Source organism: Pungitius pungitius, chromosome 17 (genome assembly GCF_949316345.1).
Source record: "Pungitius pungitius chromosome 17, fPunPun2.1, whole genome shotgun sequence".
NCBI classification, from domain to species: Eukaryota; Metazoa; Chordata; class Actinopteri; order Perciformes; family Gasterosteidae; genus Pungitius; species Pungitius pungitius.
Genome location: NC_084916.1, coordinates 11,318,385 through 11,342,464, shown reverse-complemented (window position 1 = coordinate 11,342,464; position 24,080 = coordinate 11,318,385). Strand labels below are relative to the sequence as shown.

At 43.2% G+C, this 24,080-nt stretch overlaps 5 protein-coding genes across 17 annotated transcripts in view; 2 read left to right on the top strand and 3 right to left on the bottom strand.

Moving 5' to 3' along the window:
• The window catches only part of elmo1 (engulfment and cell motility 1 (ced-12 homolog, C. elegans)), a 74,982-nt gene extending 73,099 nt beyond the window's left edge, over window positions 1-1,883 (top strand). For all 9 annotated transcript variants that reach the window (XM_037473920.2, XM_037473918.2, XM_037473919.2 and 6 more), the window contains 2 exons: window positions 68-145; window positions 417-1,883. In XM_037473920.2, the coding sequence (XP_037329817.1) occupies window positions 68-145; window positions 417-617 (279 nt within the window). In that variant the 3' untranslated portion in view covers window positions 618-1,883. The remainder of the gene's footprint in view (window positions 1-67; window positions 146-416) is intronic.
• Window positions 1,884-5,171: 3,288 nt separating this feature from the next.
• pex1 (peroxisomal biogenesis factor 1) lies at window positions 5,172-13,950 on the bottom strand. The gene is made up of 24 exons (XM_037474804.2): window positions 13,739-13,950; window positions 12,907-13,053; window positions 12,712-12,795; window positions 12,462-12,576; window positions 11,613-12,271; window positions 11,386-11,505; window positions 11,104-11,224; window positions 10,850-10,956; window positions 10,610-10,692; window positions 10,388-10,520; window positions 10,108-10,204; window positions 9,831-10,001; window positions 9,559-9,713; window positions 9,282-9,468; window positions 8,978-9,144; window positions 8,406-8,540; window positions 8,257-8,321; window positions 7,996-8,138; window positions 7,433-7,536; window positions 7,152-7,328; window positions 6,656-6,898; window positions 5,890-6,084; window positions 5,580-5,710; window positions 5,172-5,489 (listed from the first exon to the last, which is right to left on the bottom strand). The coding sequence occupies exons 1-24, from the start codon at window positions 13,844-13,846 to the stop codon at window positions 5,405-5,407; spliced, it is 3,732 nt and encodes a 1,243-aa protein (XP_037330701.2). The 5' UTR covers window positions 13,847-13,950; the 3' UTR covers window positions 5,172-5,404.
• A 105-nt stretch (window positions 13,951-14,055) lies between these two features.
• Window positions 14,056-15,894, top strand: rbm48 (RNA binding motif protein 48). Its single transcript, XM_037474565.2, has 5 exons — window positions 14,056-14,223; window positions 14,384-14,574; window positions 14,673-14,818; window positions 15,001-15,554; window positions 15,661-15,894. Exons 1-5 carry the CDS (start codon window positions 14,095-14,097, stop codon window positions 15,721-15,723), a joined length of 1,083 nt encoding a protein of 360 aa, XP_037330462.2. The 5' UTR covers window positions 14,056-14,094; the 3' UTR covers window positions 15,724-15,894.
• On the bottom strand, window positions 15,807-17,741 carry clxn (calaxin). Of its 2 annotated transcripts, XM_062558456.1 has the most exons (6): window positions 17,103-17,741; window positions 16,777-16,935; window positions 16,521-16,629; window positions 16,279-16,426; window positions 16,035-16,139; window positions 15,807-15,956 (listed from the first exon to the last, which is right to left on the bottom strand). In XM_062558456.1, the coding sequence occupies exons 1-6, from the start codon at window positions 17,176-17,178 to the stop codon at window positions 15,909-15,911; spliced, it is 645 nt and encodes a 214-aa protein (XP_062414440.1). In that variant the 5' UTR covers window positions 17,179-17,741; the 3' UTR covers window positions 15,807-15,908. The 2 variants fall into 2 exon arrangements, with proteins under 2 accessions (XP_062414440.1, XP_062414439.1); XM_062558455.1 differs by lacking the exon at window positions 15,807-15,956 and having other exon boundaries at window positions 15,963-16,139.
• Window positions 17,742-17,876: 135 nt separating this feature from the next.
• Window positions 17,877-24,068, bottom strand: sytl1 (synaptotagmin-like 1). Of its 4 annotated transcripts, none has more exons than XM_037474562.2 (15): window positions 23,932-24,068; window positions 22,680-22,809; window positions 21,857-22,008; window positions 21,633-21,747; window positions 21,488-21,545; window positions 21,373-21,409; window positions 21,265-21,299; window positions 21,024-21,140; window positions 20,721-20,887; window positions 20,524-20,626; window positions 20,148-20,309; window positions 19,730-19,808; window positions 19,549-19,648; window positions 19,052-19,257; window positions 17,877-18,291 (listed from the first exon to the last, which is right to left on the bottom strand). In XM_037474562.2, the coding sequence occupies exons 1-15, from the start codon at window positions 23,993-23,995 to the stop codon at window positions 18,149-18,151; spliced, it is 1,668 nt and encodes a 555-aa protein (XP_037330459.2). In that variant the 5' UTR covers window positions 23,996-24,068; the 3' UTR covers window positions 17,877-18,148. The 4 variants fall into 4 exon arrangements, with proteins under 4 accessions (XP_037330459.2, XP_037330458.2, XP_037330460.2 ...); XM_037474561.2 differs by having other exon boundaries at window positions 21,633-21,753; window positions 23,932-24,067; XM_037474563.2 differs by lacking the exon at window positions 23,932-24,068 and adding an exon at window positions 23,682-23,871 and having other exon boundaries at window positions 21,633-21,753.
• Between the last annotated feature and the right edge of the window lie 12 nt (window positions 24,069-24,080).

The window sequence follows — 24,080 nt, the reverse complement described above, 5'->3', positions numbered from 1 at the left end:
CTGCACCATTTCATATCTCCCTCTCTCTCTCTCTCTCTCTTTGCCTTGCGCCCTGTCCTCTCTCCAGGAGGTGTTAGAGCTGGCCTTCTCTGTCCTCTATGAGTCGGACGAGTATTTAAACTTCATTGCTCCTGACAAGAATGAGGTAAGCCAGCAGCGACGGAACGAACACATGTGATCGCGCAAAGCTTTTTTGTTTACTAGGGCATCAGGTTATTTTATACATGCACAGTGTAACTCCTCTCTGTCGTCATTCATTCTCTTGGTGGTTTGCTTCTTTTATGCCAGGTCGAGTCTGCACAGTGTCAAAAACATAGCGTGCTTTATTTGTGGATTTGGACGGATTTAGTTAGTTAGTTATGACCCCAGAGTCTTTCTTGGTCATTTTGGATGGATCTCTGTCTATGTCTCTGCAGTACTGCGTGTGGACAGATGGTCTGAACGCCCTGCTGGGTAAGGAGATGACCAGCGAATACACCAAATCCGACATGGACACCTTGCTCACCATGGAGATGAAGCTGCGTCTCTTGGATCTAGAGAACATCCAAATCCCAGACGCCCCGCCCCCGATTCCCAAAGAACCTAGCAACTATGACTTTGTTTACGACTGTAACTAGAAGAACGACCCCATGAGCCCAAACCCACCCAGCGCCTACTGTACTCCCTTAAACCAATTCCCTTTTCTTATCAACTGGAACAAAACAAAAAAGATGTAGATGTAAAAAAAAAAATGAACTGTGACTGAACGAAAAAGGATCTATTGAACTATTTTCCTCTTCTTTGCTTTTTGCTAGACCTCCTTAAGAGAGACAACGGTGCATATTAACAGGCTCGCTGCGCTTGAGGGGACTCTGGTCTGCAGAGTCCTCAGGTTGCCATGGAGAAGACAAACCGGGGATGTCATTTTTTTTTCGCCTGTCGTTGGTCGTCCTCCATCTCTTTCCGCACTCTCCTTCGGCGTCTGCTGTTTTGAGACATTCCCTCTTTCTCCTCGACTGAAGGCACCTGCAGTCCTTATTGCAGATTGTGGTAGACCAATGTTAGAAATGTATCTTCCTTGTTGTCCTTTTTTATGTTTACTTCCCTCAGGGCTTCTTGGGAGGGATGGATGATGTGTAGTCCAGGATCAGAGAGGAAGGGGTTTGTGTTTTGTTGCACCTTTTCAGCAGTATTTCCTGTCACATTCTCACAGACAGTATTTGTGGAGCTAAATGTTTTCCAAGAGGCTGACAGGAAGATTAGAGTAGATTTTACGAGGAACACTTCATGGAAATATTCTCTAATATCCGCTCTGTCCTGCTAAGCAAGTTACTGAAGACTGTTAGAATAAGTCAATTCTCTAAATGAAGGCCTTCTTTAGTGGAAAAAAACACGTTCTTTTAAAAAGTGTAATGTAACGTTACTCTTGCACTGCGGCTTATTGCATATTGTATACAACTACAGAGTCGCTTTGCCAAAAACAACCTTAAAAGCACCACACAAACACACTCGTCTCTCCCCCTTTGTCTCTCTCTCGTTGAAATTACTGCTGTACAAAACATTCCTAAGCAATATTTGAGCTTTTTCTGTTCATCATTTTTAAGATGGTCCTAATTTAGGGATTTTAAAATTGTGAATCTGCCTAATTGAGTTAGTATTACAAAGAAGATGTTATTGTTTGGTCAAGGGAAGTTGTCTTTTTTTGTGTGTATTCAGGAGTATACGGCCACAGAATTGAACGTTTATGTATTTTTTTTTATTTAAACAGATCATGTTTTTATTCTAGTATGATTTATATATTTCCCCCTTCATATTTAATACCTTCAGATGGTTTTCTTTAGGATTTTTCAAAGCCCCTCAAAACTGATGTTTACATTAAAGATTTACGAACTGTACCTACTTTTCCTTCTGTTCCTGTCTTCATTCACAAAACACATTCACATGAAGGATCTGTTGGTGTTTTGGACAGCGTTGCTTGATTTTCACTTTTTTGTGCTGATACATCCATCAGATGGACTGTACACCATGAGTGAGAGCTGTGTATAGATTAGGACTTCTATCACTCCACAGGCCATTCTGTTTTAACAGAAAGCATACGACATGATTAAATGCCTCCAACCTTCCCACATTCATTTTAAAACAAGTTAATCAAAACCATTAGTGCCAGTCCACCTCTGGGTGTGTTTGTTTAGCAGTTGGTTCTGGTTCAAGCAGCACACGCGTAAAGCCTTTACTAAACTCTGATACAAAGAAACTACACATTTTCAATTATTTTGTTTTAAACATACTCCACATCTCACACGCTTAGTTGGTCGGATTTAATACAGTGTTTTTCTGCTATTCAATCCCCTCAAAGACTCCAGGTTCATTTTGCTCAGGAGCCCTCAGATCTGCAACCTGAAGCTGTCATCTCTGAAGCACTTGTAGAATCTCTCCTACATTCAGGCGTCATCTAAAGCGCTCCAATCAAAGGTAAAGCTATGAATCTCTCCCTGGAGCTTAAGTTGCATTTTCTCAATCCGAAAAGGACTGGTTTATAGAATGTATGAATGAAAACCTAAAAACACTCCCTCTTGCCCACCACGCAGTCTTTAATTCCCCCGCCTGCGTCTCCCTCACACACGGCATGCGGACGTGTAAAAGTCATGTCTGTACATTCATTGGAACTGATCGAGCTGTTGGCCACTCATTAGCAAGGTAACACAACGCAGAAAGAGAGGGAAGTTGTCTAAACATACATAAGAAAATAGGATTTTAATGTAAATATACATGTCAAACAACAGAAACATTGTCTGTTCAGTATTTAAGATATTCAATGTTCCTAAAAAGAGACATGTCATGTTTAACTAATTAGATATTTGATCATTATATCTGTTTGTTTAATGTGCTGCTGGAGACAAAGAAGCTGTTTTCACATACTTGATGTATCTTACCGGTGGCCATGCGTGTGCAAATGTACGTATGGCAGCGCGTTGCAATGAAAACCATCGGCAGGGAGGGCTTGAGGAAGCAACAAATGCAAACAAAGAAACTAAACCTGCTATTTCTTGTCCTGTATTATCGATCGCTATAGTTCAGTCGTTCCCTGAGGGTGTTATTGAAAAAAGGGTTGTCTTGCTGTGAATAAGTAATCTGATGGGGCCCAAGTAGCAGCTAGAGGGGCATTGAGAAAGTTTTGCTGCTCATCATTTGCATTGACTTATTTTCCCAGCTTGTTCCCTCTCTTTCTGGTTCATTAGTGGAGACATTTGAGCGATGTGGACCCAGTAATGTTATTGATTACTGCGAGGACAGATCCATATCCCTGGCAGAACATTATTGTTCTCCTGGGTTCAGTCAGCGTGGGGAGCACAGAACAACGCTGGGTGCAGTGTGATGGAAGCCTCCAGCTGCAGAGTTACTGATTAATATCTCTGAGATCACAGACACATTCACGTCTCTGTCTCTTTTAATCCGAGTCAAATAGAGAAGTAGCTCAGGAAAGGCCATGACAACCTCAATCTGTGTCATTTTCCAAAGTTTGAGCAGATGCGGTTGTTTTGTATGTCTGGTTTGCTTTGTCAGAAGAAACATCTCAATAAAAATCTGACAAGATTCAGATTAGGGTTTGTTTGCTATTGTTTTTCATTCTGGTATAAAATACTGCTGTTAGAAATTCATTCTTGACATTGTAACACAAACTCCACATTCATTTGTTGAACGATTGGTGTTAAATGATGATTTGGTTGTTGTTTAAGGTTGAATTGAGTACATATCATAAACCATGTTAACGGAGAACGTTCTTATTCTTCTAATCACGTGAGCTTGAGAACAATTCTGTCTATATTTCTAAGATGGCTTACTTTCTTTTCCCCTTTTGTCACGTTCCTGCAGGAAACACCTGTCAAGAATAAACTAAATCTACTAGAGCTAAAACAGTCCCAAAGTCACCTGTTTCTCACTTTATTATTTTTCTGCTTAGATATTCAAATGAAACCCATTGCTGTCTTTTTTTAAATGTCTTTCTATTCCTAAACCCATTTCATCTGGCCCCACACAACCACACGAATCTATGTCAAAATACCTCATTTTATTTATAGTGAAAAGCATTCGCAGCAAGTGAACATTTCCCAATGAAGTCTTTTGTTCTCCTCTGCGTCGCTCAGGATCTAATTCTGATGAAGGTTGACACCTCTTGATGTTGTAAAATGGATCTTTGTTGCAAACGGCAGCGCATGATGTCTGACTTCCGTGGGGACTACGTTAATCAATAATTGTTGCATGGTAAGACTTTTTTTTCTCTCTGTGTGCCACCACCAGACGGCACCCTCTGACAGTGAAGCTGCTCATCAATGTCACTTTTTCTTGAAGTTTGAATATTTTTAAATAGATCCTCGGAGTGACAGTACTTAATTCCTGCCTTTGGTCTCTGCAGGTGTGTGAGGAAAAGGCGTAAGAGAGAAGAATTCCCCCTTGGGGTCCTTTTCTCATGCTGCATTGTGACTCGAGACGAGACCTGGCCATTTATATTTAACACAGCTGAACCTGCCGGTGCCCGTGTGTGTGTGGGACGACAGCAGGAAATAGTGTCAAGACGCCTCGCTGCAACAGCAAAGGAACCGACTGAAGGGTCCTGAGATGTCATGGGACCCGTCAATCACTGAGACATCAAAGGTTAATGCTCTTTAATGCTCTTAATGTTTCAAACCAGGAAATATAGAAAAGAACACAGGCCACCAAATGGCTATAAAACCAATCACACATTTTTTTAACTTTAGAAATGTTTAAGGAATATAGTATTTATAGTTTATTTTATAATGCAACACAGATTTCCCAAGTAAAAGCAGCTGTACCATTTTTGCTACATGAGAAAAAGATGAACACCAAACAAAGACATTTAATTAAATATCTTTCAGTCTCACTTTTTGAATCCGGATGAAGGGGGAAAACTCTATTCATCAACTTTGACTGCGTTTCAGCACCGTGTTTCACTGACACATAGTCTGCCTCCCCCTGTATGACCCTGGGAGGCCATGATGATATCACTTGATATGCCTGGAATGCCCCCCTCGGCCTGCTGGCTCCACGGCCCCCAGAAGAAGATGCATGGGTGGATACTGTCTTTTTATATGCCATTTTTATGACTTAACAGCCTATATATTGACTTTTGTCATTAAAACATGATTCAGTGGTAAAGCAAGTCATGCTGGCAAGACTTTTGGAAACAATTTTATTTTGACAATTACATAAATTATCCCCTGGTATTGTACATTTATACAGATTACATTATAAGTAGATAACCATCTCCCTCAGAATCAAGTCAATAGGCAATACTATATTCATTTACATTATCTAGAGCTCTAGGGCTATTAAACCGCACTGTTAAATTACTAATGCATTGCTGATTTTATTAAATCAAATATGTGTGTAAAGCCAGCCCATCTGATCAAGCTAAAGTCACACGTTGTCCAGGTTTAAATGTAGTTGGATTAAGAGATTTTCCATCTTCTACACGGTCAAAGGCTTCATACCTAAGAAAATGAGTAGAAAAGTTGAATTAGACAATTAACTCATGGTATGTAGATCATAAAATACCAAAGTCCTGGTATCCTCACACTTACAGTTTTGTGTATCTGTTGCAGTCGGCTTTGCTGAGAGACGGCCTCGTCACGGCCAGCGCGGCGTGCACGTGAGCCCGACACAGCAGCAGGCCTGGCTGGCTGCAGACCGAGTGCACGCGCACACAGGCCTCCTGCACGCAGACAACACCAGCAATGTGACAACACTGCTTGATACAATGGCCATGAGCAGAGACGTATAGAGGGAACGAGACGTGTGTGACTGAGCAACAAAGACTGCAGCGTTGAAGCCTTTTAGCAGCCACGACCAACAGAGACACTAGATGGTGTTTCCGACATGGTTGTCACCTACGTTGGCGCTCCTGTAGTTGTTTTTGATGTTGTTAATGTCTTGTTGTAGGCGATCCAGCTGCTCCGGGCCGAGCTCTTTGTACCCGCTCTGAAGGGAGGGCATGTAGGCCGGGGTGAGTGAGCGTCCAGCCTCCCGGCCCGATGCCCTTGTTAAGTCGTGGTTTATGGAGTTCGTTCCAGAAACGCAACGAGAGTTCTGTCATTGGAGAGAAATGGGAACCACTGAAAAGCACTACACCGTTTGGCATAACAGAGGCTCTCTCAACTTCACAACACAAAGTATCCTACTCAATGTCAATATAATTGCCGTTGGAGCGGAGGACCTATTGTTTTCTATGTTTATTATTAATGTTATTGTGCGTTATTATGACATTTGTCTAGTTTTTTTCCAAGAAATCTATCAAACATATTGTTGTGACGACATTTCTCAACCTAATATATAAATATTTCTCTTTCACATCTGTTGAGATTTTTTACATGCAACATAATTATAGCTGTATCAAATAGGAGAGTATGTTCCTAAGTCAAGAGTTGCTTTAAAGTGAATCCGAAACTACTGTGTGCTTCTGTCTAACAGGTTTATCAGTGTTTCATCTCACTGTAGGATGGAAAGTAAATGAGTGTATTTCCCCAAAATGTGATGCTTTACATTCCTGTTTTACATTAAGTGGTTAAGTCTCAGCTTGGCAAATATATCCCACAATAAAATCTGTGAAACTATTTTAGAATTGTTAAATGAAATCCAATGTGCTGCCAGCGCTGCTCACCAGCCCTGAGATCGGTAAACTCTCCAACTCCGACTCGAATGAGCTTCCGAAGTAGATTCTCCAAACATTGCCATAATGTGGTCCGTCTTCTGCTTGGAGCTCACTGGGTTCCGGGAGAATCATGGACTGGTCCAGCCCCACACCTGTGTCCCCCTCCCCGACTGAATCATCTGAGCCGCTGCTGTTGTTTGGGAAGATCATGGAGGACAGGCTCAAGTCGCTGTCGGAGCCGGAGCTCCGCTCCTGATTATCACAAGGAAACATGTTAAGATTTAAAAGTACACAAGGCTTTGTAAAACATATGGACCAGCTTAAAATGGGGATCATCCTGCTTCTGGTTGGGGATCATCTGAATTATGTTGTAGAACTACTCGTTTATTTTTGCTTTGAGAAACTAAACCATGGCTGAACAATAAAGGTTTTTAAAAAATGGGCTGGCCAACAGTTGCATTTCAAGAACAAGAGCTCTTCAATGACTCGTGTCTGAAGTGCCTACATGTGGTGAGCCAGAGCCCATGCTGTCGTGGACGGCTTCCAGCTGTGCATTGTAGAGCAGGGCCTTGAGGTCTGCACCGGTAAACTGCTCCGTCGCCGCTGCCAGCTGCTCGAGGTCCACGTCGGCGGCCAGGGCCATGCCGGCGCTCAGAGCCTTCAGGATCTCTGCACGAGCTTCCTGGAGATGTAACAGCTGGATTTACCAACGAGGTCACGCCGTGAATAATTGCTACATTTCTAGTGGTATTTTGATTTATAGCTGGTGGATTTCATGCCACAGACCAGGTCAGGAGGGGGGCAGTGAAGGGACTTGTCCAGGCGTCCAGGCCTCAGCAGGGCCGGGTCTATCAGATCGGGGCGGCTCGTTGCTGCGAGCACATATACGCCTACAAATGCAAACATGTCGGAATATTATCGATTCAACTTATAGTTTGTCATTTTGAGAAGAAAACGTCACGCTATATCCAAAGTGACAAATGTATTGTACGTTTGAAACATAGGTCTTGTGTAAATACTGCAGTTACGGTTATCTAATTCATTTTCCGTTTATTATTTTGGCCACAATGAAAGTGAATATTTAATACTCCCCTTTTGAACAAGCACACTTTCTTGCCAAGAGTTGGATGAGATGACAGATACCCAAAACCAGCTTAATCTGCCCACGGACCACTCCAAAGCCCACCATGCCACCGGTACTGATCTTCTCATCTAACTCTCGATAAGAAAGAGCGAATTGACGAAAATCTCATGACTGCAGCACTGAACTATGCCAATAGAATCTGTTCCCTTGGCACTTATGGGTGGATTGTCATACAGACAGAAGTGACAACTACTGCATCACCCACCCTGCAGGCCCTCCACCCCGTCCAGCTCGGTGAGGAGCTGGTTGACCACACGGTCTGTTACACCTGTGCTGTCGTGGCCCCTTCTAGGAGCCAGAGAATCAAACTCATCGAAGAAAAGAATGCATGGCTTGGCAGCTTGCGCCCTGAAGCAAACAGAGGAATCTCAGTGAATAATTGTTAGTGGAGCTTACAATTATTATAACTTGAATGTTGTTACTAGCAAATTGCTGAAGTCATACAAAAGTGACCGTGTTGACTGACCTCTGGAAGACGTCACGGACTCCCTGCTCACTAGCTCCAATGTACTTACTAAGGAGTTCAGGTCCCTGGAGAGAGGTGCATATCCTGTGTCAGTGAAGATTCAAGTGGCTCTGATTAAGAAAGACTGCCGGAGCCAAAGCCCAGTCTACCTTGATGCTGATGAAGTTCATTCCACTGTCTTTGGCCATGGCCCTGGCCAGCAGGGTCTTCCCTGTACCAGGAGCGCCATACAGCAATATTCCTGAGCGATGGCGAATTGGAAGATTGGAGAAGAGGATTGGATACTGCAACACACCAAAGACTCATAATAAATGACTGGATTTACATGTTTTATACTTAATATGATGACCGCAATAACTGTTGTATTATGTATCAAGCATCTATGACCGTTTTAAGTGTAGTAAGACTCCCCTAGCCTGAAGGCCTCAATTTCCATAACTAGCTACAGAGTCTGGTTTAGAAAAAAATTAAATTGCAGCAGAATTCTGAAGACTAAGACCTTATTAAATAAAAGAACATCCATTTGTGAGCCTTAACTTGAATAAGTTTTGAAAGAAAAGATGGGAAAAAAAGATGAAATTGGATTTATTATAGTAATGTAATAATGCCTTGTTTACTTTCTATATTCTATTTCACTTGCTGCTGCTGTACGACATAGCGGGGCTTCCATCTGACTGAAAACACCCCCGTATGTCTTGTGATTCGTCACGCTGACACCGACCTTAGCAGGGAGCAGTATGGTATCCATTAGCTGCTGTCGCACTTCTCTCAGCCCCCCCACCCTCTCCAGACCAACTCCACTTGGGGTGTGGAGGTCTACGCCCCACAGCGAGGGCGGCGTGAATCCCTTCAGAGCCTGCACGAAGTCCGTCCACGACAGACACGCGCCTGAGGGAAGTTGCACAATAGACCACCATTAGTTAGATTACAGGCCTTAAGCAAAGGACACATAAAGAACTGGAAATCAACTTCAAATAAACATGGAATGAGTTGTATAATTTGAGTGTAACCAAAATCTTTGGTACCCTGGTCACTGTGTCCTGCTTGTACAGTATTGGCATGGACGGCACGCTCCAACAGCAGTAGTAGGTCTTGCGGCGTGTATCCCTCTGTCTCTTTGGCAACATCTGCCAGGTTAAGAGTCTGTAAGGTCTCACCAACTATGCTTTTTTTTCTAAGTATCAGCCGGTGCAGGATTTCAGCTCTTTGAGCCTACAAACAACAACAAACAAGAAAGCGGTTACTTAAAAAAATAAAAGTTAAACAGTGCGTGGATGTTTGTGCTTGTATTTGTGTGTTGACCTGGTCTGATGGCTGGATGCGCACAAAGCCCTGGATGAAGTGGGACCCTTGCATCTCGGTCAGCGAGGGGTGGAGGGAATGCTCGCTCTGGCTGGTGATGATCAGACACACCAGACTGCCGTGAACCAGCACCTCATCCACAGCGTCCATCAGACCTGCAGCCACAAACAGACTGCAGCGAATCAGCTGGGCCTGGAATAATCCTACCTGTGAAAACACATGACCGCAGGCATCCCCCCTGGACAAATAAACGTTAAGAATGAATGATTTACTCTGGGCAATGAGCTGTTGCAGCAGCGCCTCGGCGCCATGCTCATGCTCTGGTGAGGTTGGTGCCCCGGACAAATGGTCCAGGTCATCAAGTAGGACAACGGATGGCTGCTTCCACTCCGCCTGTTCAAAAATATCCTGCAGCGTCTGTCTCACTGTCTCTGCCCTTTTGCCTGAGAAGAAAGAAACAAAAGACACACAGACACACAATTTCTAGGATATATTCTACTACATGTCTTTGATACACAGAATGTACACGTCAATCGATAAAATATCAACCTTGTAGTTTTTTGCAGTCCACCAACTCAACATGTGCATCCAGATCTTCTCTAGCTTTTCTACAAAGGGCTTGTGATAGAGTGCTCTTTCCACTCCCCTGTGGGGATATATAACAATGGTATATGTTATACAAAACAATACTGTTAGAGAAAGACATAATACATAACTTGTGCTGTCTGTGATTAATTCAACACTTTGGATAAACACTTAAACATCATTAAATATTTTAAGTGTAGTGTAGAAATATGAATGTCCTTATCATGGTTAAATTAGCAGATACCTTAGCACCAGTGATGAGAAGAGCTCCTCCCTGAAGTCCCCGTCCAGTTGTACCAAGCTCCCTTGAGAGGGGACTACCCAGGAGGCTGTGGGAGATGAAGTCAAATCCAGTCCTACTAAGCTCATCAATCCCACTGAGGATTGATGAGATGAAGAGAAAAGGGATTTCTGAAAATATCCTTGTTTAAACCACGCATGCACACACAAAAAGCTACCTGCTTACCCGAGAATATCAAGTGAGGGAAGTTCCGGTTTGGGAGTTGGAGCAGAATTCACAGCTGGGAATGCCGCTGGCTCTCTGTCAACCTGTAGGTGACACACAGTGTGAACCTTGAGGCATGAGCCATAATGAGGCATTACGTTTTTCAACTGCATGAAACTATGGAGAACAAAAACTGCAGGTAGAAATCTCTTTTTATCACAGAGCAGTAATGGACAATTTACATGACATAGATGTGCGTACCTTTATGTTTTCCTTCAGAATAACCGCTGATGCGAGTGAAAACAGCTGGTCTGGAGGATCACTCTTTGGTTCCGGTTCCAGTATAGTCAACGCAAACTCTAACACCGCTATAAATAAAAATAAAGATGGGAGAACAGGGAATGCAGCCATTAGTATTTTCATTTGAGTGTGCATTGTATGAGTTATGAGTAGATCTTTACAAAAGTGCCTTTGGTGGATTTACAATAACTTGTATAAGAGAAGGAATTGATCACCATCAGTTCCTTGTAGCAGGATGGTGCCAGACCGTGCAGTCAGACAGGCTAATGGTTCATGGCTCTGAGTGTGGAGCCAACCGAGGAAAGCTGTCTTGATCTCGTCGTCGTCCTCCTCAAGCTGGAGAGAAATAGTCAAAGATCACATGAACAGAAGGGAGAGAAGTAGATTGAATTACATGTAGCTTTGACAGTTTACCATTTGGAGAACCAACAGTTTAAGAGATCGAATGAAATATCTAACTCCATACTGTAATCACATATGGTTACTTCAGCACTCACCAGCGGTGTAAGAGGCTGTAGACAAATAGCGGAGGCTACTTTGATAGTTGATATGACTGGCTTAATTCGAACAGTTGAATGTTGGATGATATTCAACCTAATGGCCAGCGGCTGTGGGATCTGAAAATCACAATAACTATATCAGATATGACAGGACAAAGCAGCACAGGACTGAGCTACAGCTCATCTTTGGTCAGAGTGGATAGATGAACAGCGACCAAACTCACCCATACTCTTCCACTATGGATCTCTCCCCTGCTGTGACTGCTTTCCTTCCGTGTCAGCTTCTCGCTGTCATGGCACACCACCCTGACCACTGCAGCTTCATCTTCTTTCACCTCCTCTCCTCCACCAACTTTAACCAGACCTGCATTCTTCTTTTTCTCCATAGCCAGCTTGGCTCTGGCCCTTGATTCTTTAGGAGAGACAACTTTGGAGAGCAGACCATAAGTCACCGGTGACTGGTCTCCAGTTAGCCCAACACTCAGCTCATGGCTCCAAGGAAATAAATGAATAACAGCAGTTGAGATTTGGCTTATAGTGCACCGGGAGTCTGGAGGTGCACCGCACACTCTGTAAATAGAGTCAGTGAAGAGGGCAGGGATGTCCGGTAGAGGTGGTAGCCTGGTCACTGGGTCGTAAGAGCCTTTTACCATATAACGTAGCAGGCTCTTCAGGTCAGCAATGCATTGGTGGATTTGAGGGACGGGAGAGGTATTTTCTAATGATGGTCCTGAGGAGTTCGAAAGATCTGTATTTTGCTGTTTCTTGCGGTTTTTCACAGGAAAACCATTGAGGGGCTCCATTCCAGTGCGGATCTTAGGAGAAACCACTAGTTCTGTGAACTGCTCCAAGCGACCATAAGGCACAGATGGCGAAAGCGATGCTGCACAGAGTTAAGAACAGATCATACTGGGTTATGAATACTAATCACCATTAACGAGCAATATATGAAAAAGGAGCTGAAAAAAACGTTAACTTTAAAACTACTTTAAAAAGTAGGCATAACTAGTTACCATGTTGTGTTTGAATTAGTTATTAACAAATAATTCTGTTATATAGTGATTAACTCTGACCTATTTGGATGTAGATGGCAGTGTGGCCGTCCACCCACACAGGAAACACGGCATCTTGAAAAACAACTCTGATCTGGTCCAGTAGCTGCTGCTCCAGAGCAGCACTGTGGAGCTCCTGGTGTGTCGGTCACAAAAAAACAGAGAATGAAATATTGATTTATGCTTTAAATCATTTACACATATAGTGAACATCTCTCCATGATAACATGGGGCTGGTAATGTTACTGATTAAGTCAATATGTTAACCCACCAAGATTTCCCAGTCATCAGATGACAATGGCTCCACAAACACTTGATGCACAGATGAGACCTGGTGGCATGGCCTCAGGAAGCCCTGAGTGACAAAAACTACTTGTTAGCCTAAACGGACCTGGCAAAAGACTGCCTGCATGTGTCAGGTAGCGATTACGGGCAAATTTGAGTGGGAAACAATGTCAAGCTGCACCTGCTCTCCGTCGCTGAGGCCAAGCTTTTCTCCCAGTTGTCGACACAGCTCCACATTATGGCCGTCCAGGCTGCAGGAGCTTCTGTTTGGAGTCCAGCTGAGGAACACTGGAGATCCATGACCCCAGGACAACTCCAAAGCCTGGTTCTGACCACAGACACACAACGTTTAAGCTGTTATATTTTTTTGATTCTCGTGTATAAGAGGTAAGATAAGGGGGGGTCTGAGCCTATAATCCTTCACACCACCCAGCCAAACAAAAAAGTAGGAAGGCTTGTGCATTGGTTATGCAAACTCTCTCTTATACCCGCATTAACATCGTACCACACATTAGAGAAAGGGCAAGTTCCAATACTGCAACATCCTCTGAGAGACACTGTTTCATGGATTCGGATGTAAATTGTAAAACAGGATATACAACTATGCAGTAACTTATAACCATCGCAAAGGTTTTGTCACCACCAAGTGAGAATCCAAGGAAACTACTGGCTACTAAATGCCTTCTGTCTGACATATCTAATACGTATATATTTATTCAATACTCAATACTGAAAGATGTCTAAGCCAGGACATGCCATGTGTCACTAAAAAGCTCTATGCACGTGAGCCTGCTGCTTTAATGAGCTTAGCTTCGGTTCATTTTTTTAGAGTAAACGTTGACGACATTAACTACATAACACATTAATACATTAAATGACACATGACACAACGGGCACGCGTTCACTCATATATCTTTCGCTTGAACAATGTCTCAACAAACATTCACTAACGTTACTGCGGCAGTAAGCATGCTTACTGCTAGCTAGCTGGCTGAAACTGACAGCTAACTTACTTCGCTCAAGGAAAGATGTGATATCAGCTTGGAGGAGAGATGAAGGAAGCAGTTTTTTGTGTTGTTAAAAACAACAGTTACGGGTTGAATGCCATGATTACTAAACATTATCTTCACATAGCTTGTATGAGCTGTGTCAATGTAACCCAGGTCACTTTGCTAACGTTAAATGCGCAGCGAGCAGAGCCGATCGATGTGCTCTTTGTGCCCTGCAAACGTCAGACCAAAGCAGCCAATATCGAGCACATTTCAAAATAAGATATTATACACGACCACACAATCCGCGGCGTTAGTATTGGAGAGAGAAGGAGCTATTATTTTGAAGTGCTTCAACCGGAAACGTATTTCCTATCAACATGGCGGCACCTGCCAGAAACAGTTCGAGCTGTTGGGATGTCCCAGATGTTTATAAACACCACGAGCAGCAGAAGATATGCATTTCTCGACCTAAATATAGAGATGGAAGAAAAGATAAAGCTGTTAAGGTAATAATTTGCTAAGTAGAATTAGTATAAAGCTCAGTTTACCTAAAGCTATGGGACACCCTGCGATGTACCACCGTTGATACGTAACGACAATAAAAAACTATTCTAGTGTGGCTCATTCCAGAGTGTATGTCATCCTATTTGTCTTGTGCCTCATCAGGTGTACACCATCAATTTGGAGTCACGTTACCTGATGGTCCAAGGGGTCCCCGCCATCGGGGTGATGCCAGAGTTGGTCCAACTGTGTGCCCTGTACGGAGCGGTGGAGGAATACAGGCCCCTGGATGAGTACCCTGCTGAGGAATTCACGGAGGTCTACCTTGTCAAGTTCCAGAAACTCACCAGCGCCAGGTACACACTGCAGTGTCACTCACGTACTTGGGTCATTATGCTGCATTTGCAAAGCAGAATAGAATAGCAAAACTTCTTCGCTCTAAACTTTATTTCAGAGCTGCCAAAAGACGAATGGATGAGAAGAGTTTTTACGGCGGTGTGCTGCATGTGTGCTACGTCCCGGAGTACGAGACCGTGGAAGACACTAGGCTGAAGCTTCAAGATCGGAGGAGATACGTGGTCAGGGCTGTTCAGAGTAAAGGTACAACTAAACAAGACATCCATTGATTTTATATTTACGATCATTTATTTTTTTACCTCTTTTATTGCACTTCTATTTCAAATAAGAGATCTTTTATTTCAATAAATTGTTTTGTTTTTAGTTGGAATGACAAATAAACATGAACTTCAACAATAAATATTTTTTCTCTTATTGTTTCAAAGCAAGAGAAAGGAAGCAGAAGGAAGACGTTAATGAGGAGACCACGTTATCAAACACAGCCACCACGTCAGAGGCCATTTCCAGACGTCATAAAACGTCTGACAATGACAATACAGAGAAGACTTCAAACATCAGCCACTATACAGACTTTCCTCCACTGCCATTACCTCCCCGGGAATATAATTACTTCCTGCATAAAAATCATCATGAGACCATACCTACAGAAGACAAAATGGGGACATTGCATAATGCCGTCATCTACAAAAAACAGCAGCAAGGGCACAGTTCAAGCTCCAGCCAAACCTCTTTAGGCACTGACACAGAGCGCGGACTGACCTCAAGTCAGTCTTCTGCCGTTGTCAGATTTGTCCCTAGAACCACACACTTAGAGAATCGGAAACGCAAGTTGAAAAATGCAGCAGAGCACTCACCAACAGATGCTGCTATGAACAATGAGATACTTATTGGTCCAAAGCTACCAGAACCTCCCAAAGGGGACATGGAGGATGAGTCACTAAACACAACTGTAAGCCTGATCAGGAGCACGATGAAACAGGTATCCCATAATCAGATTCTTCTAATTACACATGATGAAGATTTACTTCTTCACTGTAGCTGTAGTTCATTTATTTGTCAGTAAAACCTCTTGTCATTGTTCTCAGGTGGAATCCGTTCCCGTCCCCAAACCAGTAGAAAAAAAGCTGAAACCACGTCGTCGGATTTGATCTGCAGTAACAAGCTTCCTTAATGATGGAATTTCTGCGTAGCTGGCTGGCTTTTTTTTTTTAGAAATATACCAGTCAAAGTGTTTCCCTTGGCAGAGGGTTTTTATTTACAAATGTTGCTACACAATTCAAACAGCAAATACATTTTTATTAAAGAATGTTTCTGAAATACATGAGACAATTTTTCATTTTTTCAGTTCTCGAAATACACGCCGCTCAAATGCCTCGACTCTCTGAAAACCAATAAAAAGGGTTCAAGATTATTTAATTAAGATATTCGTGTTTTTCAAAAATATTTGAATCGTTATTACCTTGAAGTTAGGGAGGCAAGTTCCAAAAGCTTCAAGTAAAAGATTCTCTTCTTTAACTGACTGTTCAAAGTCAGGTAAAGACATTTTGCCATCGTGGTCACGGTCCTGCAAAATTATAAAATGTGCTTGTAAGTGAGATATGTGCATTTGCTTTTTGCCCTTTTAGACAAATTTTTCACGGAGCAGAGAACATATGAAGAAGTTTAAAGGTGTATTTAAACCAACCAGCTTTTCATCCCCTCACCATCCTCTTGAATGTGATCTCCACCAGGTCTTTGACTCCTTCGTCACGTTCCTCCTTTGTGGGCAGTCCGGGGAGGCAGTTCTTTAGCATGTGATACACCTCCTCTATGGAGACGAAGGTATCGTCGTTCAAGTCGTACACGCGAAAGCTGTCTGAGCCGTGCAAAAACAAGTTATTACCCGAATAAAAGCTTGTAGCTCAACATTTCTTTTTATGCAAGTCAGAGCACCAAGGCAGATAACTTGCATTTTATTTTGTCATCCAAGCTCCCTCGAAGGAAAATGGACAGCCCTGCAATCCATTCTTTTGTACTGACCGAGCTATCGTTGTCTCTGTCAAATGTCCTGAACACTGGGAAACAGATATTCAGAAACACTCAAATGGTCAGGTAATCAATCACGACTATATCCAAACGGAGGTTATCCAAATATAAAACGAGTCATTCCGTACACTTGTAATGTATACACAACATGTATATCAATGTGGAACCGCCGGTACCTCTATCCATCATAAGGTCGTCGCTTATCCCAAAGGTGTTGTGCAGAATGCTTCTGAACTTCGCTCTGTCCAGGCCCGGGACCCCTTTTCCGGGGGGAGTGGGCTCCCCCAGAAGCACGTTGTAATCGTGGATAAGACACTCCACCTCTGCTGTATTGACTGGAATGATTCAAACAGCGGCCGGCATTTACAGTTGCGTCGTTCTCTCGTGGAGCTTGACGTGTTGTCATAACGGTCACAAACTGCGCCAGCTCGTTACCAACGGACGTCTTTACAGAAACAATGACGTGACTTGTTAAGTTTCTACGTTTGAGACAAATACTCACAGAGGTCCACTTGTTCTGATATCGATTCAGCGAGAGTTTTTAGCAACCTTTTCTTCATAGCAGACATGTTCGACATGTTTTAAGATCGGACGCAACCAAAGGCGATGTTTACATTCGGTCGCCATGGCAACCGCCGGGTCATGGTGTTTGACTTATCGATGCAAAATGATTCATCCCTCACCAAAAAAGGCCTTTAAATTAAATGAATCACATCCAACAGCTACGCAATTGCAATACGGAACAATTTGTTAGGATTAAAGCCTTAAAACGACATAGCCATAGCACTTCGTTTTTTATAGGGTTCCACTTCCGGTCTTACTCCATCTTAAAACTCGATCGAATTAAGATCAACATCTGTTGGACAGGAGCTCGGACTCTTATAGTAAATGTGAGGTGATGGATATGTAGAACTGTTGGTTTTACATCTGAAATCTTTCCTTCTGCTCTTAACCCTAGTCGACATTTTATCTTCTGGAATTTGGATGATAAGTATTTAGAGTAACTTTAACTTCTCACCACAAGGTGGTAGTTAAAGCATTCAAAAGGGGAAAAATAAATTCATGCAGCTGCTGGCCATTTATGTACTTTAAAATTGTAGCAATGACTCATAAACATCTGAAAATTACAACTATTGAATTAATCTGAATAGGTAGTTTTTCTGGCATGGTCCATAGAGTTTAAGAGGGCTGCTGAAAAAAATGTATATACATATATTTACAAATTTCTTTAAATAATGCATGTCCTTGACATATTTGAATTTATTAAGTGAAGAACGCAAGTTTAATATTTAATTCATAAAATACAATGGATCACATCCTCGTCAGATAAAATACACTGAACCAAAAACATAAAAATAAAACATAAAAATGTCTGATCAATGGCATTAATTCACAATACTGCACCTCTACCTCCTCCTGTTTGTGTGTCTGTTTGCATTGTGTCTGTAAAAGACAGAAGTTGTGACAGAAGTTAAATGTGCTCACGTTCTGAGGGTGTGCTTCCAGTCCAACGATTATTAGTGTTTTTATGTGCATGGTATGTCTGCGTCACTCAAAACGCTGTGCAAGGTTAGTTCTGATTGATAGTGTCGCGTCCACCCAGTTGTTTGGGTTTTCGATCATGGAGGTCCACACAGCAACTTCCTCTTCTGTAGAGTCCATCCAGCTTACAGCCTCCCCATAACTCTGACCTGCCATTAGAGGAGCAGCAATTGTCATCTTGAAGAAAGTTGACACAGAAATCCGCACAGCAAGGAATGGTGCGGCTCTCAGTATATTAATATTCCGCAATACACAGCAACAGTGGTAACTTAGAAATGACACAACGCTCTGATGACAAGACCATCTGAAATGCCTGAAATGCCAACTGGACTAAAATACAACGCGATGCACTGGGAGGAAATACTGTCCCCACCAGATCATGGAACATGAAGCACAAGATGCTTGGATGGAACATTTACAAAGCTTTCAGTGAAACCATGTTGCATCCACAACAAATGCAACGAGAACCATTAGATGGCATCAAATCTAAAATCACAGCTCAGGAGATCCGCAAACTTTCTTCATCCCCCCCCTACAAACCTCAATTTATACTGAGTCTGCTGTCACGTGTTGACTTATAGATGGCAGCCCAAGATAAACATGAGTGAGTTAATTTATAAAGCACAGCACACACAACGGCCAAAACCGAGAGGGACCTGATAAGAGATGAGATAAGATTACCCATTGAGACTGGCCTCCATGAGGAGAACAAACCCTGTCCCTAATCACCAATACTTTGACGACGAAGTAAATACAGGAGCATTGTTTCCATATCTCCGTCACAGAACCCTTCCCTTAAACTGAAAAGGTGGCCCCACAAACCACCAATCTGTCAAAATGTTCACTTTTCTACGCTCACGCTGAAACCAGCAAAACACCCACAAACAAAAACATCTGTCATTTACACACCAGTTCCACAGCTCAGGCGAATCCCTCCCAGGACGTGCGGCTTTAACCCCTCACGGTGCCAGACGGTCAGCTCGGCGCACGCCTCCCTCAGGTCGCTGGAGTGGAAGCCATCATAGACCATGGTGTGGTTGAAGGTAGGGCTGATGGAACGCTTCACCAGCCGCGTCTTCTGACCACTCTGCCGACTGGCGTCTGGCAGTATGTAGCTTTCGGGTGTAGATTAGGATTATTCAGATTCGAGCCAGGATTCGGTTGTGTATTGATATTCTCAGTGTGTATATATATATATATATATATATATATATATATTCATGTAAGATGTTTAACTAAAAGACAATTGTCTATGCTAACCCTTAGACATACACAGCAAATAAATAGTCAGAAGTATTCATGTGAAGATGGAGATTTGAATTTAAGGATCATACATGTCCCCTTACTATATGTTTCGAAATAACTGGCGACAAAATATCAAGAAACATGTTGCAGAGCGGACACACCTTCTGACAAAGGAGTCTATTGCCCCCCCTTTGTTGGCCAGAAGGCCTTGAGCCTCCCGAAGCCAGATGTGAAGCTCCCCAGTCAACGGCAGTCCATCGCCTTAGAACACACACAATGAATGAGGCACACGTGATTACTGTGGGACACAACTTGCATCCATAATGTAGGTGCTCTGCTCACCCTCAAATCCGTCTGGGACAAACTTAATAGAAAGCAAGATGAGCCCACGGCTGCTAATGGAGTCTGGATTCAAATTAATCTGTGATGGGGGTGAGAAAAGGGAACAAGACATATGGAGGGAGAAAAAGAACGAGCAAGGGAGAGGGAGGCAGACATGTGGAAGCAGGAGAAGATTAAGCTTGCATAAAACCTTAGTTGAAATTCACAGCGTGTCTTCCTCTCCCTTCAGCTCTCAGACACAAAGAGACCCTCCTTTTACTCTGTGTCCAACAAAGCTGCCAAACGGCCATGACACAAACACACACTACTCAACAAATATAGACTAAACATTATAGATAATGTACATTGGTAAGGAAGATTTTAATGCCTGCATACTAATTTATGTGAATTTAAATCATTTACGACTGCTCCTCCCTACCCGTGGCTGCAGGTCCTGCCACAGGGGCTGGGAGCACGTCCAGTCCCAGAGGCCCAGAGACACCTCCACCTCGCCCAGGAACACGTTTCTGCCCAGGGGATCGGCGTGCCACACCGACAGGTTCAAGGTTCGGCTCCGCAGCTCTCCAATCCGCACTTTATACTACAAAACAACAGGCGCAATCCCACATGCAGCACATGAAAGGCGGGAAGCGGCAGGTCCGAACTCAACATGGCCCCTGCCACCACGAACTACAAGATGTAAACTTCTAATCTGGTCATTCTGTGATTTATATGTGGAGACCGGAGAAATAAATGACCCTGATTTCTGTAAAGGTTGTAACTTAATGCAATGTTTAAGTGAGAGAGTATCTCACTCGCAGCGTCTGATCGTAGACTGGGTTTAGGGTCTTCTTCTTCACTGACGTTTTCTTCTTGCTGTGACTTGACTTGTCTGGTAAGAGATAGGTTTTCACGTATCTGTGGAGAAAAAAAAAAAAAAAGCACACATATTTTGTCGTGATTCCGGATGTGACATTTTTTGGTGCAGGGCACACCCTCGCACGTCACTTACGGGTTAGAGCGATCCTTGCGCGCTGAAGCGATTTCCTCGCAGCGATACACTTTCACTTGCAGCTCCTCCTTCTGGGTGTCGTAAACCAATGAGAATTGGATACGGCCCCTAACCTCCACCATTCCAAAATCGCCTGAGCTGAATAGACTCATCATGCTTCCACTGAGCTATAAACACACACAGAACAGAGATTAGCTCCTTCCACACGTCGGCAGCTGAGTCATCCTGCGCCGCTGGATGGACTATTCATCAAATTTCCTTGGGTGTGCAGGCACCAAAGTTTGTGGGTGTGTGTGTGTGTACCGTGTAGGCCGAATGAAGGCTGCCGGTGGAGCTGCTGGACTTCAGAGAGGCTGGTTCCCGCTCTGTCTGGCAGCTGCTCAGAGACTCTGTGTCCCCATTGTGACTGCCAAAGTCTTCCTATGAACACACACACACACACACACACACACATTCTAAGAGACAGCGTCACCAATGATCATTTGATCTGTTATTTAAAAAAAGGACAAAATCTATAATTGCTTTAGAAATAAAAAATATTCACCTCAGGTTCCTCTGAGTTACTTCTCCGTTCACACTCTACAAGAGGAATGAAAATGACTAAATAATAACACAGAAGGACAAAAAAAGAGACAGAAACAAACATCTATACCTTTGAGAGATGAGAGACCATTTTTACGCTGGAGGTCCTGGAATTAAAGTTGATTTTCATAATTAGATGATGTTTATTTCCAGTTATGAATAAGGAAACAAGCATGCACACAGACCTGTGCACCAGAACTGTGAGTTCTGGGTGTGGGTACAGGTTTAACATTTTCTTGACTCCTGAAAAACACAAACAACAATATTGGAAAACGCAGCTCCACACGAATGTTACGCAAGTGAAAAGATCTTTCAGACGACCTCACTGACCCTGCACCCTCCTCTTCTTTGCCGTCCTTCAGTCTTCTCTCTACCTCAGGAGAATCGTAACTGTTGTGAGAGGATTCCACGCTCTCCCCAATGAATAGACCAGGCAGTGCGACATCTGTTACTATGACAACACACAAAAGAACCATCACTGGGATGTCCCTATAGTAGCAATGAAACAGCTCTGCGGGCCTGTAACAGTGATATTGCATGAAGTGAAAACAGACCTCTGTTCTTGGTCTTCCTGTGGCGTATGGAGGCGCGGACGAGCGTGCAGCCCGGCGTCCGGTCGCGATGGCGTTTGCGGTACTCCTCGCTGAACCATGCTCCTGACAGGATGCGCAAACGGCCTGGATCTCTCTCGGTCTCCTCGAGGACCCTGCAGCGTGGGAGAGGGGCCAAACCGTAAAAAAAGTACAAAACAATAGATGCAAAAGCTGACGTCGTCCTACAACAAAAAACAGTTGATGTTGTTGTTGTCGGCATCAGTTCTGTCGCTAAAATGTACTCAAAGCACAGAGACAAAGAGCTTCACCATTCTACTAATTTTCCAGAAAATTCTTTGGACACCACTTAAGATTCATGAACTGATTCAAGTCAATTGAGCAAAAATGCCAAGCATTCCCCACTTTTGAGGTCTCAAGAGTGGGCATTTGTTCCATATCTTTGCATCTAGGGAAATTGTCATTAGATTAAACAATGCATGGATTATAGGACGATTCATAAACAAAAATCTTTGTTGATACTGTGATGGAATTTTGAGGCTGTCAGACGAATCCCTAATTTGAAGATGAAATAACAAAATCATCAAAACAACAAGTGGACTATTAAACGTATTAATAACCTTTAGCAGAGATGTAGGGCTCCTAGACCATGTGGTAGTCTCAAGTGATCAATAAAACCACAGATGTAGGAGCTGATTGGCTGCTTGCTGAATCACTTTCACTAGGTGCTCACTATATTTTAAGTTGTTTTTTCTTTTGATTCCTCCCCTGTCTGTTTGTAAGGCACAAAACAGGCCCCTAAAAAGGATAAACAGTCACCTCTGACCTTACACGTCCTTCATCGAGATGACGCAAATCCAAGTCACGCTCTAAGACCTGCAGGATGGTGGACTGCTCCTCCTCCGTCAGGTGGCTCAAGTCAAGAGAAGAGTCAGCACGTTTCTCCTCCATCGTCCCTGAGTGAGAGAAGCATGCCACTTTAGTGTGATGTTGCTCAGGTGAATGTTGTCTTATATCACAGAAGACGGTTTATCGGAAAATGTTGCTAAACCAGTACTTACCAACCGTTTCAACATAAGACCCCTTGTTACATTGTTGAATTTAAATGATTATTGAGGCGTGAAGAGCTAAAAGTGTTCATTTTATCACAAGCGAGGAAATGTCAAAGAAAATACCTTATTTAATGGAGCACACAAATGCTTTATCTCCGCGTTTACCTTCTGCCTCCTCGCATTTAAACCATTTAACACACTTTGAAAGCATGAACCCCAGCAGTGGGGGGCAAATGTTACGTGAGGTATATTTATTTCTGCTTTTATTGCTTTCATTTGTTCTTGTTCTAAATGCTCTCTACTGTAGACCTACTAAAATATAAAAACTACAAATGTAATCGTTTTTTCACTGCCCTGAGGAGTGCTCGCAACATAATTAACGCATTTAAAGTTTGGCAAACAAATGTGCAACACTTTAAAGTTTGGCAAACAAATGTGCAACACAGCTTTCACGACAAATAAAATATACATAAATAATGGAATTATAATAGTGTTTACTAGATGGCATCAGATGAATGCTTCTCAAAATATTAGCTCAATTCCGTTATCATATACAACGATTAAATAGGGCCTGATCATTTAATATTATCGAGGTTTACACGAACTTTCCCCTTGGAAAAAAAAAGCAATTTCCTCATCACGGTCAGCGCGAGAGAGAAAACACCTGTCGCTACTTTCCCCCCTTTTTGCAATCAAAGGTTACACTCTCCCGTCTCACTTTCATCAAACCCGCACAGCGAAACATAAAAAAAAAACCGAGTCGAAACCCGTTTTACCTCACTCGAGAGCCTCGCACACTTCCATATGTGAAAAGTTGAGAGAGGAGTCGTCCCGAGGTCGGTGAGCACCGCGGTCTGTGTGCAGTCCGCCCGGAGCCCGCCCCTCCGGCCGCGGGGAGGCGGAACCAACGGAAAATACCAACAAACAGTGTGTCTCACTGTGTGTTTTACATTGATACCGTGTCTTTGTTAGATATGACTCACGCGCGCGCGCGCGCGCACACACACACACACACGGATGTTTTACCAAGGGTGGATGTGGTCAGTCGTTTGTTCTTCATCGTGGCAGTCCACACCTGCTTAACACACATGTGGCCAAAGGCTGACTTCACCGTGGCCTACCTCACACACCTACGCACTAAACACACGGATATGTGCTTGTTCTGAAGCCAGTAC